Raw genomic sequence first — 16124 nt, forward strand, 5'->3', positions numbered from 1 at the left:
CAGCACCTCCACTGGGGAAAGTGGGTATTACACCGTGGCCATTCGCTAGGAGGGTAGACTGAAGAAAGCAGGACGGGAACTGTCTCTCTGCCCGGTCTAGTCGCTCTCGCTCGTACCATCGTATGATATGATAGGGGATATCAAGAACCGTACGGCCACAAAGCAGAACAATGGTAGCTGATGGATAACCGGCCCAGGTCCCGGAGGATTATGCATTTCCTGCACCTTCACAGTCCCGGCCCCCCATCACGGACCTCCAGTGTTATTTAGCAGCTCGGCTCTCCTCAGTCCAGTAAGTCGGGCTAGTATCTCCTATATATCTGCACCACCGGTCATCCGGCCAGCTAATCAGTAACGGCACGCTCCCTCTTCATACCCACTACAGGAAACACAACGAGCACAATCTGCGCAGCCCCGACTACTACAAAGAGCAGCTTACACCCCGCAGAATGGAACTTGTGGCCACCAGGAGGAACTACAACCCCCCCCCCACACACACACACACACTCCTTATACCCCTAACCCCATTAACAGGACCCCCATATTAAAATAATGAACTGTTCTTACCCCTCCGCCGCAGACGGTATTCTTTGTTGTGATAGATGCCATCACAGGTGATCGCCGCAGCCAATCAGAGGCTGAAGTGTCACAGCCCCAAACTCGTGGCACCGTGTCCCTCGGGATGTGACCGCTGACCCTGCAGCAGTCACCTGATTTCCTGTGACATCATCTGCCAGAGCAGACGCCAGGATCGCAGCGGGGCTGCAGCGCGGGATCCCGGGGGCAGTGGAGGGGTAAGTATACTTCACTTTATTAATTTGCTACAGGCAGCTATACTGAAGCGGGGACATCCCCTTTAACGCTAGTGATATCAGGGAAGTACTGGCATAGCGCCAAGGAATATAAGATGGGGCATCACAAACCAGACGAAATTCTCGTCACAGAACATCCCTTTAATTTGGGGACAATTGTGACAATCAGGTGCGTTTGCAAGCGGAAGCTGCAGTCGCCTGATCATTTTCCCTGCAGCACTGCACTACAGGAGGAATGTAGATGGGAACAGCTCATCCCTGAAAGGGGTCGGAGGAGGATGCCAGAAATCGTTCTGACCAACAGGCTGCACAGTCAGCTGAATACAACGCTGGAGCGCCAACTAACGTGTCCGAACGCACAACTCGCCGTTCCTCCGCACGGATGGTATAACAGCGGGCGACCAGTTCCAGGGCCATTGTGTCTAAGAGAAACAGAAAGACTCCAGCGGGCAAAAGAGCGCAAAACTTGTATCACTGAGCAGCGGGAAAATATCCCCTGGTCAGATGGAGCCAGATCTCTGTGGTGATGGGGGGGTCAGAATTTGGCGCAAGCAGCATGAATCTCTGACCCCTTCCTGTCAGCCGGTCATAACATGTCAGCACCGCCATCTAATCTGCGGAAAGTACAAACAAGAGTCCACCAATACTGGATGGGGGTGTAATAAAGGGTCCGTCAGGGTAAAGTACAGACATAGGCGAGAGGATGCTTCATCTGCGGAGAGACACATGGCGCTGCAGTACTAGCGGTGACACAATGACTGCTGTGCTCCGTCTCAATACTATAAATCAGCTTCTCGGAGACCTCGGTGCAGTTGGCTCACGTATCGGAGAGTCCGGGGTGTCCAAAGTACCTGCAAGAAGGACCTTCTGACCCGTAAATGGTAGTTACCTGCTGAGTCTCGAAGGGCTGGAAGGGTTCGGTATTAACCTCGTGATGAGAATATTCTATGTCCACCTGGAATATCAAAAGACAAGAAAAGGCATTTAGTAAGCAGCGCTGTAAGAGGGGGCATTTAGGAAGCAGCGCTGTAAAAGGGGGCATTTAGTAAGCAGCGCTGTAAAAGGGGGCATTTAGTAAGCAGCTCTGTAAAAGGGGGCATTTAGTAAGCAGCGCTGTAAAACGGGGCATTTAGTAAGCAGCGCTGTAAAAGGGGGCATTTAGTAAGCAGCGCTGTAAAAGGGGGCATTTAGTAAGCAGCGCTGTAAGAGGGGGCATTTAGTAAGCAGCGCTGTAAAAGGGGGCATTTAGTAAGCAGCGCTGTAAGAGCGGGCATTTAGTAAGCAGCGCTGTAAGAGGGGGCATTTAGTAAGCAGCGCTGTAAAAAGGGGCATTTAGTAAGCAGCGCTGTAAGAGGGGGCATTTAGTAAGCAGCGCTGTAAGAGGGGGCATTTAGTAAGCAGCGCTGTAAAAGGGGGCACTTAGTAAGCAGCGCTGTAAGAGGGGGCACTTAGTAAGCAACGCTGTAAAAGGGGGCACTTAGTAAGCAGCGCTGTAAGAGGGGGCACTTAGTAAGCAGCGCTGTAAGAGGGGGCACTTAGTAAGCAGCGCTGTAAGAGGGGGCACTTAGTAAGCAGCGCTGTAAGAGGGGGCACTTAGTAAGCAGCGCTGTAAGAGGGGGCACTTAGTAAGCAGCGCTGTAAGAGGGGGCACTTAGTAAGCAGCGCTGTAAGAGGGGGCACTTAGTAAGCAGCGCTGTAAGAGGGGGCACTTAGTAAGCAGCGCTGTAAGAGGGGGCACTTAGTAAGCAGCGCTGTAAGAGGGGGCACTTAGTAAGCAGCGCTGTAAGAGGGGGCACTTAGTAAGCAGCCCTGTAAGAGGGGGCACTTAGTAAGCAGCCCTGTAAGAGGGGGCACTTAGTAAGCAGCGCTGTAAGAGGGGGCACTTAGTAAGCAGCGCTGTAAGAGGGGGCACTTAGTAAGCAGCGCTGTAAGAGGGGGCACTTAGTAAGCAGCGCTGTAAGAGGGGGCACTTAGTAAGCAGCGCTGTAAGAGGGGGCACTTAGTAAGCAGCGCTGTAAGAGGGGGCACTTAGTAAGCAGCGCTGTAAGAGGGGGCACTTAGTAAGCAGCGCTGTAAGAGGGGGCACTTAGTAAGCAGCGCTGTAAGAGGGGGCACTTAGTAAGCAGCGCTGTAAGAGGGGGCACTTAGTAAGCAGCGCTGTAAGAGGGGGCCCTTAGTAAGCAGCGCTGTAAGAGGGGGCCCTTAGTAAGCAGCGCTGTAAGAGGGGGCCCTTAGTAAGCAGCGCTGTAAGAGGGGGCCCTTAGTAAGCAGCGCTGTAAGAGGGGGCCCTTAGTAAGCAGCGCTGTAAGAGGGGGCCCTTAGTAAGCAGCGCTGTAAGAGGGGGCCCTTAGTAAGCAGCGCTGTAAGAGGGGGCCCTTAGTAAGCAGCGCTGTAAGAGGGGGCCCTTAGTAAGCAGCGCTGTAAGAGGGGGCCCTTAGTAAGCAGCGCTGTAAGAGGGGGCACTTAGTAAGCAGCGCTGTAAGAGGGGGCACTTAGTAAGCAGCGCTGTAAGAGGGGGCACTTAGTAAGCAGCGCTGTAAGAGGGGGCACTTAGTAAGCAGCGCTGTAAGAGGGGGCACTTAGTAAGCAGCGCTGTAAGAGGGGGCACTTAGTAAGCAGCGCTGTAAGAGGGGGCACTTAGTAAGCAGCGCTGTAAGAGGGGGCACTTAGTAAGCAGCGCTGTAAGAGGGGGCACTTAGTAAGCAGCGCTGTAAGAGGGGGCACTTAGTAAGCAGCGCTGTAAGAGGGGGCACTTAGTAAGCAGCGCTGTAAGAGGGGGCACTTAGTAAGCAGCGCTGTAAGAGGGGGCACTTAGTAAGCAGCGCTGTAAGAGGGGGCACTTAGTAAGCAGCGCTGTAAGAGGGGGCACTTAGTAAGCAGCGCTGTAAGAGGGGGCACTTAGTAAGCAGCGCTGTAAGAGGGGGCACTTAGTAAGCAGCGCTGTAAGAGGGGGCACTTAGTAAGCAGCGCTGTAAGAGGGGGCACTTAGTAAGCAGCGCTGTAAGAGGGGGCACTTAGTAAGCAGCGCTGTAAGAGGGGGCACTTAGTAAGCAGCGCTGTAAGAGGGGGCACTTAGTAAGCAGCGCTGTAAGAGGGGGCACTTAGTAAGCAGCGCTGTAAGAGGGGGCACTTAGTAAGCAGCGCTGTAAGAGGGGGCACTTAGTAAGCAGCGCTGTAAGAGGGGGCACTTAGTAAGCAGCGCTGTAAGAGGGGGCACTTAGTAAGCAGCGCTGTAAGAGGGGGCACTTAGTAAGCAGCGCTGTAAGAGGGGGCACTTAGTAAGCAGCGCTGTAAGAGGGGGCACTTAGTAAGCAGCGCTGTAAGAGGGGGCACTTAGTAAGCAGCGCTGTAAGAGGGGGCACTTAGTAAGCAGCGCTGTAAGAGGGGGCACTTAGTAAGCAGCGCTGTAAGAGGGGGCACTTAGTAAGCAGCGCTGTAAGAGGGGACATTTAGTAAGCAGCGCTGTAAGAGGGGACATTTAGTAAGTAGCGCTCTAAGAGGGGGCATTTAGTAAGCAGTGCTGTAAGAGGGGACATTTAGTAAGTAGCGCTGTAAGAGGGGACATTTAGTAAGCAGCGCTGTAAGAGGGGGCACTTAGTAAGCAGCGCTGTAAGAGGGGGCACTTAGTAAGCAGCGCTGTAAGAGGGGGCACTTAGTAAGCAGCGCTGTAAGAGGGGGCACTTAGTAAGCAGCGCTGTAAGAGGGGGCACTTAGTAAGCAGCGCTGTAAGAGGGGGCACTTAGTAAGCAGCGCTGTAAGAGGGGACATTTAGTAAGCAGCACTGTAAGAGGGGACATTTAGTAAGTAGCGCTCTAAGAGGGGGCATTTAGTAAGCAGTGCTGTAAGAGGGGACATTTAGTAAGTAGCGCTGTAAGAGGGGACATTTAGTAAGCAGCGCTGTAAGAGGGGGCATTTAGGAAGTAGCGCTGTAAGAGGGGACATTTAGTAAGCAGCGCTGTAAGAGGGGGCATTTAGTAAGCAGCGCTGTAAGAGGGGGCATTTAGTAAGCAGCGCTGTAAGAGGGGACATTTAGTAAGTAGCGCTGTAAGAGGGGACATTTAGTAAGTAGCGCTGTAAGAGGGGGCATTTAGTAAGAAGCCCTATAAGAGGGGGCATTTAGTAAGAAGCCCTATAAGAGGGGGCATTTAGTAAGCAGCGCTGTAAGAGGGGACATTTAGTAAGCAGCGCTGTAAGAGGGGGCACTTAGTAAGTAGCGCTGTAAGAGGGGACATTTAGTAAGCAGCGCTGTAAGAGGGGGCATTTAGTAAGCAGCGCTGTAAGAGGGGGCATTTAGTAAGCAGCGCTGTAAGAGGGGGCATTTAGTAAGCAGCGCTGTAAGAGGGGGCATTTAGTAAGCAGTGCTGTAAGAGGGGGCATTTAGTAAGCAGTGCTGTAAGAGGGGACATTTAGTAAGCAGCGCTGTAAGAGGGGAAATTTAGTAAGCAGCGCTGTAAGAGGGGGCATTCAGTAAGCAGCGCTGTAAGAGGGGACATTTAGTAAGTAGCGCTGTAAGAGGGGGCATTTAGTAAGTAGCGCTGTAAGAGGGGGCACTTAGTAAGCAGCGCTGTAAAAGGGGGCATTTAGTAAGAAGCCCTGTAAGAGGGGACATTTAGTAAGCAGCGCTGTAAGAGGGGGCATTTAGTAAGCAGCGCTGTAAGAGGGGGCATTTAGTAAGCAGTAGAGATGATCGAACATGTTCGGCCCCGCCCCTTTTCGCCCGAACACCGAACTTTGCGAGTACTTCCGTGTTCGGGCGAAAAATGTTCGGCGGTCGCCGTGGCAGCGCGCGGGGGGGGGGGGGGGGGTGCGGCGGGGAGTGGGGGGGAGAGGGAGAGAGAGAGGGCTCCCCCCTGTTCCCTGCTGCTGCCGCCCGCGCTGCCACGGCGCCCCCCGCCCCCCGGCGGCCCCCGAACATTTACGCCCGAACACTGAAGTGTTCGGGAAAGCCGGTGTCCGGGTGCGTAAGTGTCCGTAACGGACACGTTCGATCATCTCTAGTAAGCAGCGCTGTAAGAGGGGGCATTTAGTAAGCAGCGCTGTAAGAGGGGGCATTTAGTAAGCAGCGCTGTAAGAGGGGACATTTAGTAAGCAGCGCTGTAAGAGGGGACATTTAGTAAGCAGCGCTGTAAGAGGGGGCATTTAGTAAGCAGCGCTGTAAGAGGGGGCATTTAGTAAGCAGCGCTGTAAGAGGGGATATTTTACAGTTACTGATATCTCATTCAAACAATTCTGATGACATCATCTGATAAAACTGAACCTGTTTGTGGGGGACAGATTACTATGTTGTTGCGCCTACGGACAGCCGGCCAACCCTACTGGACCTGTATGACCAGAGCCCGGGGTGTGATGGATCCAGTAGGCTCCTGAGACAAGCAGCCATCTGGGTCGGGACCAGAACCTCAGCAGAATGGTACAAGCAGTCTTACTTCTAGGTGAGTGGTTCTGCCCATTTGTGACTTGAGGCCACACAACCAGCACTATATTAGTACCTCCCTGCATGCACTTCTTGCACTGTTCAGCATGTCAGGGCGATGCGGTCGCAGTCCTTGCGGCCTGTGAACTTCCCTGCAGATTTGCTTGTTAAGCTGCATTTGTGCGGCCAACCATTTATTGACCTGTGCTTATTGTCATCCTTGCACCCAATGTGACATATAAGTAACGGGATCAAATAAAACGGGATTAAAGGGATTTTTCGGGACATAAAAAGTTACACAGGATTAAAATAGAAGAAAACCAGAATTCTTCTATGGCGCGTGATCGCCCGCAGCTTCCTCTGGGTTCCGGGTGGAGGGCAACGCAGTGATGGATGTGGAGCCGCCGGGAGAGGTGAGCATTCAATTTTTCTTTATTTTAAGCCCGTATAGCTTTTTTATGTCTAAAAAACCCTTTAACCCCGTAGCAACTAATGACATCCATGTACATCATTGGTCACCAGGTGGGAGCATGGAGCATGCATCATATCTAGTGGGTGTGTTGGCTGTGCAAAATAGCTGATGTTCGCCCAAAGTGGCCGAGATAGATGCTGCCATTGAAGGCTACTGCATTGGCCCACTGCCAACCCCCCAAACACCCACCCCATAGAAAGCGATCATGGTGTGCCGATGGGTTGCCATAGCAGCCAGGGACCCAGTGGTTGGCTCCCAAGTATTCAAGCCTTTTAAGCCCACAGATGGAGTTTAATAGGCTAATGGAACTGTAGTACAGAAGTATTGCAGTATATTGTGCAAGCAACACCATCATGGTCAAGTATCGCAATGGAACCAAAAAGAATAAAATTATGTTTAATAGAATTTTTAAAAATACTAAAACATTAAAAGAGCAACTCCTGTAGATCCACAAGGTAACAGTAGAAACTACGGGTCACCTTACAAGGAAAAATAAGCCCTCATACAGCGCCATAGACAAATAAAGTTATGGGTCTCTGACAATGGCAAAGTTTTATATTTTAACAGTAGTTGAGCATAAAAACGACTGTACTTTTCAGACTATAAGATGCACTATTTAACAAGAAAAAGTCTTGCTAAAAAGTGTGTGCATCCCATGGTCCGCAGCGCCGAACCCCCTGATCACTTCCACAATGAAGCTGGGGACAAAAAATAAAAACAGGCAAAGAAAAAGGCTGCGGGGTGAGGAGGTCAAAAGAGGGAGTGCTAGGATATTATTTGAGGTTTAGTTCCTTTAAAATTGCAATATTTGAGTAGCGCCCTACAATCCCCAGGGTCTCTCCAGACCCCCCACACCGCGCTGCTGTAGTCTCACCTGCACCGATACGATACCAGTCTGAACTATTTTTGGCTGGATCTCATTCTTGGCCGATACGGTCTGGTCGTTCTGGTCGGATTCTTCTGAGTAGGACACTTCTTGGCCTCGATCAGTATTTGGTTCAGGGACTGCATCATCATCGTCTATACTAGATAGTCCAGATCCATTGCTAGTAATACTATGTACTTCATCCAAATCGTCATCTAGGACAAGATGTTCATAAGAGTTATTCTCGATGAGGTCATACTCCGACTCAGGAAAGGCGCTGAGGTGGGGACTGTTAAATGGCTCCGCGAATTTCTGATAATTTAGATTTAAGTCCCTATAAAAGATGGGCAGCTCACTACATTCGGTGGCACCGGAGTCCGCAGACGTAGAGTCATCATGGCTGGTAGCATAATAAGGCTCCATATTATTAAATATAGGGGTACCAAAGGACGGCCTGAACTCCTCCGCTGTGGGGTTCAGCTGATACTTCTCTCGACGCTCTCTGAAGGGAATATCATAGTGAGATGAGAGCGCGATCATGTCGTCCACAATGGTGAATTCGTATGACTGCAAGAGGAAACTCTTAAGACCGCCGGCCTCTTCCACCATCCTGTGGGTTTCTTCTGGGAAATCTTTATATTCTCCTATTAAACGTTCATCGTCTGGTTTCAAAGGACCATATTCATCTAAAATCTGAGCGAAGTACCTGCAAAGAAAAGACAAGGAACTCAGCCGAAGTACAACAAGAAAAAGACGGCGCTTCTCTGCAATTCGCCACTTTCCAAAACATGGGAGAAGAATTGTTTTGGAGACCTCTTCTGCCTCCTATGCAGATAGGTGAGCTTGTGAGTCCCGCTTCCGTCGTCCACTTATACAGCCTGTGAGTCCCGCTTCCCTCGTCCACTTATACAGCCTGCGAGTCCCGCTTCCCTCGTCCACTTATACAGCCTGCGAGTCTCGCTTCCCTCGTCCACTTATACAGCCCGGGAGTCTCGCTTCCCTCGTCCACTTATACAGCCTGCGAGTCCCGCTTCCCTCGTCCACTTATACAGCCTGCGAGTCCCGCTTCCCTCGTCCACTTATACAGCCTGCGAGTCTCGCTTCCCTCGTCCACTTATACAGCCTGCGAGTCCCGCTTCCCTCGTCCACTTATACAGCCTGCGAGTCCCGCTTCCCTCGTCCACTTATACAGCCTGCGAGTCCCGCTTCCCTCGTCCACTTATACAGCCTGCGAGTCCCGCTTCCCTCGTCCACTTATACAGCCTGCGAGTCCCGCTTCCCTCGTCCACTTATACAGCCTGCGAGTCCCGCTTCCCTCGTCCACTTATACAGCCTGCGAGTCCCGCTTCCCTCGTCCACTTATACAGCCTGCGAGTCTCGCTTCCCTCGTCCACTTATACAGCCTGCGAGTCTCGCTTCCCTCGTCCACTTATACAGCCTGCGAGTCCCGCTTTCCTCGTCCACTTATACAGCCTGCGAGTCCCGCTTCCCTCGTCCACTTATACAGCCCGGGAGTCTCGCTTCCCTCGTCCACTTATACAGCCTGCGAGTCCCGCTTCCCTCGTCCACTTATACAGCCTGCGAGTCCCGCTTCCCTCGTCCACTTATACAGCCTGCGAGTCTCGCTTCCCTCGTCCACTTATACAGCCTGCGAGTCCCGCTTCCCTCGTCCACTTATACAGCCTGCGAGTCCCGCTTCCCTCGTCCACTTATACAGCCCGGGAGTCTCGCTTCCCTCGTCCACTTATACAGCCTGCGAGTCCCGCTTCCCTCGTCCACTTATACAGCCTGCGAGTCCCGCTTCCGTCGTCCACTTATACAGCCTGCGAGTCCCGCTTCCCTCGTCCACTTATACAGCCTGCGAGTCACGCTTCCCTCGTCCACTTATACAGCCTGCGAGTCCCGCTTCCCTCGTCCACTTATACAGCCTGCGAGTCCCGCTTCCCTCGTCCACTTATACAGCCTGCGAGTCCCGCTTCCCTCGTCCACTTATACAGCCTGCGAGTCTCGCTTCCCTCGTCCACTTATACAGCCTGCGAGTCCCGCTTCCCTCGCCCACTTATACAGCCTGCGAGTCCCGCTTCCCTCGTCCACTTAAACAGCCTGCGAGTCTCGCTTCCCTCGTCCACTTATACAGCCTGCGAGTCCCGCTTCCCTCGTCCACTTATACAGCCTGCGAGTCCCGCTTCCCTCGTCCACTTATACAGCCTGTGAGTCCCGCTTCCCTCGTCCACTTATACAGCCTGCGAGTCCCGCTTCCCTCGTCCACTTATACAGCCTGCGAGTCCCGCTTCCCTCGTCCACTTATACAGCCTGCGAGTCCCGCTTCCCTCGTCCACTTATACAGCCTGTGAGTCTCGCTTCCCTCGTCCACTTATACAGCCTGCGAGTCCCGCTTCCCTCGTCCACTTATACAGCCCGGGAGTCTCGCTTCCCTCGTCCACTTATACAGCCTGTGAGTCTCGCTTCCCTCGTCCACTTATACAGCCTGTGAGTCCAGCTTCCCTCGTCCACTTATACAGCCTGCGAGTCCAGCTTCCCTCGTCCACTTATACAGCCCGGGAGTCTCGCTTCCCTCGTCCACTTATACAGCTTGTGAGTCCCGCTTCCCTCGTCCACTTATACAGCCTGCGAGTCCCGCTTCCCTCGTCCACTTATACAGCCCGGGAGTCTCGCTTCCCTGTTACTCAAAGTCTGAGAGTCCAGTTTTCCGGTCTACTCAGAAAACCAGAAATTCTACTTGCCCGCCTATTCCTAAAGCATGTGAGACCCCCCCTCCTCCTCCGCCAACTCTCCATGAGGACTACCGGGCTTTCTCCATGAGCGGGTGAGGTTAGCAGAACTCTCATGCTCTCCACAAGTCCTCGCAGCATTTCATTATTTGTTTGTTTTTTTACACAAAAACATTGGGGGTAAAAAACGTAGAGAACATTCTCAATTTATCCTATGCAGACCCCACGTAAGGCAGCTTCAGGCACGCCATGAATCCCACTTGAAGGGGATCCTGCCAGGTCCTTTAAGGGTCCCCATCTGTGGGAACTGGAGAGTAGTGACTGACACAAGGCTCCGCTCAGTGGCTCTGGGGATATTACTTTTACACTGCCGCTCATTAATATTCAGCAGTTCACTATTGCCCCGCCCTCCTCCTCCTCCTCCTCCTCCCACTTGACACTGATTGACAGGCTTCTTTGTATAATATCCAACAAATGGGGTCCCCACAAAATTAGGCTCTAACCAGTAGGGAGCGCTCAAACAAACATAATTCCCCAAAACAAAATATAAACATAAATCTCCTCAAAAAATGTTAATATTTTATTTAAAAACCTATGTAGAACAAGGAAGACAACATACAGCAGTCCCTCAACAGGGACAACCGTTATATGATGAAACCAGAGCTCCATGGAAAACTGGTAATTAGTTCTAAAGCCCCCAAAAATGTTACCCAAAAGGCAGATTAAAGAAAAATAAAGCAGAAAATACGTATAAATCAGGTTCTTGCATGTAGAAGAGCTGCTTGTAAATCACTTTCTATGTGAGGACAGCAGCCTCTCCAGGGTCTATAAACTACATACAGTCTATCGGGCACTAAGAGGAAGCCACCTCCACCGGGTGTATAAAGGGGCAGCCCACCTGGTACCACCGCATCCACCGGGAGTATAAGGGGGCAGCTCACCTGGTACCACCACCTCCATCGGGAGTATAAAGGGGCAGCCTACCTGGTACCACCGCCTCCTCCGGGAGTATAAAGGGGCAGCTCACCTGGTACCACTGCCTCCACTGGGAATATAAAGGGGCAGCCCACCTGGTACCACCGCCTCCACTGAGAATATAAAGGGGCAGCCCACCTGGTACCACCGCCTCCACCAGCTGTATAAAGGGGCAGCTCACCTGGTACCACCGCCTCCACTGGGAGTATAAAGGGGCAGCCCACCTGGTACCACCGCCTCCACTGGGGGTATAAAGGGGCAGCCCACCTGGTACCACCGCCTCCACTGGGAATATAAAGGGGCAGCCCACCTGGTACCACCGCCTCCACCAGGTGTATAAAGGTGCAGCTCACCTGGTACCACCGCCTCCACTGGGAGTATAAAGGGGCAGCCCACCTGGTACCACCGCCTCCACTGGGAGTATAAAGGGGCAGCCCACCTGGTACCACCGCCTCCAGCAGGTGTATAAAGGGGCAGCTCACCTGGTACCACTGCCTCCACTGGCAGTATAAAGGGGCAGCCCACCTGGTACCACCGCCTCCACCGGGTGTATAAAGGGGCAGCCCACCTGGTACCACCGCCTCCACTGGGAGTATAAAGGGGCAGCCCACCTGGTACCATCGCCTCCACCGGGTGTATAAAGGGGCAGCCCAACTGGTACCACCGCCTCCAGCAGGTGTATAAAGGGGCAGCTCACCTGGTACCACCGCCTCCACTGGGAGTATAAAGGGGCAGCCCACCTGGTACCACCGCCTCCACTGGGAATATAAAGGGGCAGCCCACCTGGTACCACCGCCTCCACCAGATGTATAAAGGGGCAGCTTACCTGGTACCACCGCCTCCACTGGGAGTATAAAGGGGCAGCCCACCTGGTACCACCGCCTCCACTGGGAGTATAAAGGGGCAGCCCACCTGGTACCACCGCCTCCACCGGGTGTATAAAGGGGCAGCCCACCTGGTACCACCGCCTCCAGCAGGTATATAAAGGGGCAGCTCACCTGGTACCACCGCCTCCACTGGGAGTATAAAGGGGCAGCTCACCTTGTACCACCGCCTCCACCGGGTGTATAAAGGGGCAGCTCACCTGGTACCACTGCCTCCACTGGGAGTATAAAGGGGCAGCTCACCTTGTACCACCGCCTCCACCGGGTGTATAAAGGGGCAGCCCACCTGGTACCATCGCCTCCACCGGGTGTATAAAGGGGCAGCCCAACTGGTACCACCGCCTCCAGCAGGTGTATAAAGGGGCAGCTCACCTGGTACCACCGCCTCCACTGGGAGTATAAAGGGGCAGCCCACCTGGTACCACCGCCTCCACTGGGAATATAAAGGGGCAGCCCACCTGGTACCACCGCCTCCACCAGATGTATAAAGGGGCAGCTTACCTGGTACCACCGCCTCCACTGGGAGTATAAAGGGGCAGCCCACCTGGTACCACCGCCTCCACTGGGAGTATAAAGGGGCAGCCCACCTGGTACCACCGCCTCCACCGGGTGTATAAAGGGGCAGCCCACCTGGTACCACCGCCTCCAGCAGGTATATAAAGGGGCAGCTCACCTGGTACCACCGCCTCCAGCAGGTGTATAAAGGGGCAGCCCACCTGGTACCACTGCCTCCAGCAGGTGTATAAAGGGGCAACCCACCTGGTACCACCGCCTCCAACAGGTGTATAAAGGGGCAGCTCACCTGGTACCACTGCCTCCACTGGGAGTATAAAGGGGCAGCTCACCTTGTACCACCGCCTCCACCGGGTGTATAAAGGGGCAGCTCACCTGGTACCACTGCCTCCACTGGAAGTATAAAGGGGCAGCCCACCTGGTACCAGTAAAGGGCACTAGAGTAGCTTGCGGAACCTCTGTGTATCAGGAGTTCCAACTAGGATCAGGCTATAAGGCTTAGCGGCCCATTCACACAGAACGATCATTCAAAAAAATCATTGGATTGTGCGAATTTGAAAGCCAACGGTTGGGTGTAAACACGGCCGACGACTGAACAACGAGTGAGAATCACTACATGCAACGAAGCGTAAACAAGCGAACAAACAACGATGGTCACCCCACATTCACTAGTACAGGAAATGTGAACGGTTTATGTGCCATGTATCTGCCTGTATGAACAGACTGCATGCGTGAACGCGGACATTGTGTGCTGGTGCGAACGAGAGGTCGTTCAGACTGTTCATGCTGAGCAGAGAATCTGCAGCAAATGAGGAGTACAAAAACTTCATCAGGATTTGATGCAGATTTTGGTGCCAATTTCACCTTCTCTTTTTTGGAAAAAATGACCCCCCCCCCCCCCCAAATGCGCTGCTGTAATAAACCTGCAGCAAATATGAGGTCCACGCTGATTTAGTGCAGATTTTCCCGCAGTGTTTGGATGATCCTGAACATCTTGCTTCTTTGCTGCTACTGCATATGCTGCAGACAATCCGCACGGTAAACCCACCCCGTGTGAACGCGGCCCACCCCCCCCAAAAACATCTGTAACAAATCCACACTGTTTGGTGAATTGCCATGAATTTGGTGTAGAGCCACAACTAATTTCACCGTTTCCATATAAACTCAATAGAAAGGCTGAAATCGGCAGCAAGAAATCCGCTACAAGCGAACGCCCCCACGTAGCGCTAATACGAATCCCCTTTAGAGAAAATTCATCTAAAAAAGTACAAAAAATGGGGGAAAGCGTTTCTGGCAAAGATACTTATTACCTAAAACGAAGTTCTCCTGCGCCCGGCTTGTGTTGGTTAGGAGGATGCCAAATGCATGTAACTAGCAGTTAATACGCTGCAGCCTCGGGGATAAACATGTGCGTTCACCCCCTTCTCCGTACCGGCGCTAACGCTTTATTTTTTTTACCTGTAAGGTGTTTAATGGGTTAAACTGCGTGGCTCCCCCAGATCTCCGGCCAGTCGGGGACCACCGATCGTCGTCCAGACGAAGCCTCACTCACCGCAATATGTGAAATACTTACTCAAACAGGGTTTCCCGGATCGGCTCCACTGGATCCAGCAGCGGCCCCCGATCACCGTCCGGATATAAACCCAACTCATAGAGGGCCTCAAAGTCCCCTACATCACCGCGCAGCAACTCAGGAACCATAAAGGGCTCGTTGGGGTCCAAAAGGCTTCTGGAAACGAGAAACAAAAATGCAGATGTTACAGGCAGAACGATCACCATCTTACATCACCGCTGACCGAAGAATATCCGACTAATAGACATCAGTGGCTGCAGATTCAGAAGAGATTCCAGTTTTATCTTGACCTCTACCTCACCTCTATGTGTATATACTGAGGAGAATCTACCTCACCTCTGTGTATATACTGAGGAGAATCTACCTCACATCTGTGTGTATATACTGAGGAGAATCTACCTCACCTCTATGTGTATATACTGAGGAGAATCTACCTCACCTCTATGTGTATATACTGAGGAGAATCTACCTCACCTCTGTGTGTATATACTGAGGAGAATCTACCTCACCTCTGTGTATATACTGAGGAGAATCTACCTCACCTCTATGTGTATATACTGAGGAGAATCTACCTCACCTCTGTGTATATACTGAGGAGAATCTACCTCACCTCTATGTGTATATACTGAGGAGAATCTACCTCACCTCTGTGTGTATATACTGAGGAGAATCTACCCCACCTCTATGTGTATATACTGAGGAGAATCTACCTCACCTCTATGTGTATATACTGAGGAGAATCTACCTCACCTCTATGTGTATATACTGAGGAGAATCTACCTCACCTCTATGTGTATATACTGAGGAGAATCTACCTCACCTCTGTGTGTATATACTGAGGAGAATCTACCTCACCTCTGTGTATATACTGAGGAGAATCTACCTCACCTCTATGTGTATATACTGAGGAGAATCTACCTCACCTCTGTGTATATACTGAGGAGAATCTACCTCACCTCTATGTGTATATATTGAGGAGAATCTACCTCACCTCTATGTGTATATACTGAGGAGAATCTACCTTACCTCTGTGTGTATATATACTGAGGAGAATCTACCTGACCTCTGTGTATATACTGAGGAGAATCTACCTCACCTCTATGTGTATATACTGAGGAGAATCTACCTCACCTCTATGTGTATATACTGAGGAGAATCTACCTCACCTCTGTGTGTATATACTGAGGAGAATCTACCTCACCTCTGTGTATATACTGAGGAGAATCTACTCACCTCTATGTGTATATACTGAGGAGAATCTACCTCACCTCTATGTGTATATACTGAGGAGAATCTACCTCACCTCTATGTGTATATACTGAGGAGAATCTACCTCACCTCTATGTGTATATACTGAGGAGAATCTACCTCACCTCTATGTGTATATACTGAGGAGAATCTACCTCACCTCTATGTGTATATACTGAGGAGAATCTACCTCACCTCTATGTGTATATACTGAGGAGAATCTACCTCACCTCTATGTGTATATACTGAGGAGAATCTACCTCACCTCTATGTGTATATACTGAGGAGAATCTACCTCACCTCTATGTGTATATACTGAGGAGAATCTACCTCACCTATATGTGTATATACAGAGGATAATCTACCTCACCTCTATGTGTATATAATGAGGAGAATCTACCTCACCTCTGTGTGTATATACAGAGGATAATCTACCTCACCTCTATGTGTATATACTGAGGAGAATCTACCTCACCTCTGTGTGTATATACTGAGGAGAATCTACCTCACCTCTATGTGTATATACTGAGGAGAATCTACCTCACCTCTATGTGTATATACTGAGGAGAATCTACCTCACCTCTAGGTGTATATACTAAGGAGAATCTACCTCACCTCTAGGTGTATATACTAAGGA

The 16124-nt window shown here is 51.5% G+C and overlaps 1 protein-coding gene across 1 annotated transcript in view; it reads right to left on the reverse strand.

The window, feature by feature from the left end:
- TTC3 (tetratricopeptide repeat domain 3) overlaps window positions 1–16124 on the reverse strand; it is a 143432-nt gene that overhangs the window by 20526 nt on the left and 106782 nt on the right. Inside the window, exons 31-33 of the mRNA XM_066598977.1 lie at window positions 14240–14395; window positions 7572–8268; window positions 1702–1767 (exon numbers count right to left, since the gene is read on the reverse strand). Of these exons, the coding sequence (XP_066455074.1) occupies window positions 1702–1767; window positions 7572–8268; window positions 14240–14395 (919 nt within the window). The remainder of the gene's footprint in view (window positions 1–1701; window positions 1768–7571; window positions 8269–14239; window positions 14396–16124) is intronic.

The sequence above is a fragment of the Eleutherodactylus coqui genome, chromosome 4, assembly GCF_035609145.1.
Source record: "Eleutherodactylus coqui strain aEleCoq1 chromosome 4, aEleCoq1.hap1, whole genome shotgun sequence".
Classification (NCBI taxonomy): Eukaryota; Metazoa; Chordata; class Amphibia; order Anura; family Eleutherodactylidae; genus Eleutherodactylus; species Eleutherodactylus coqui.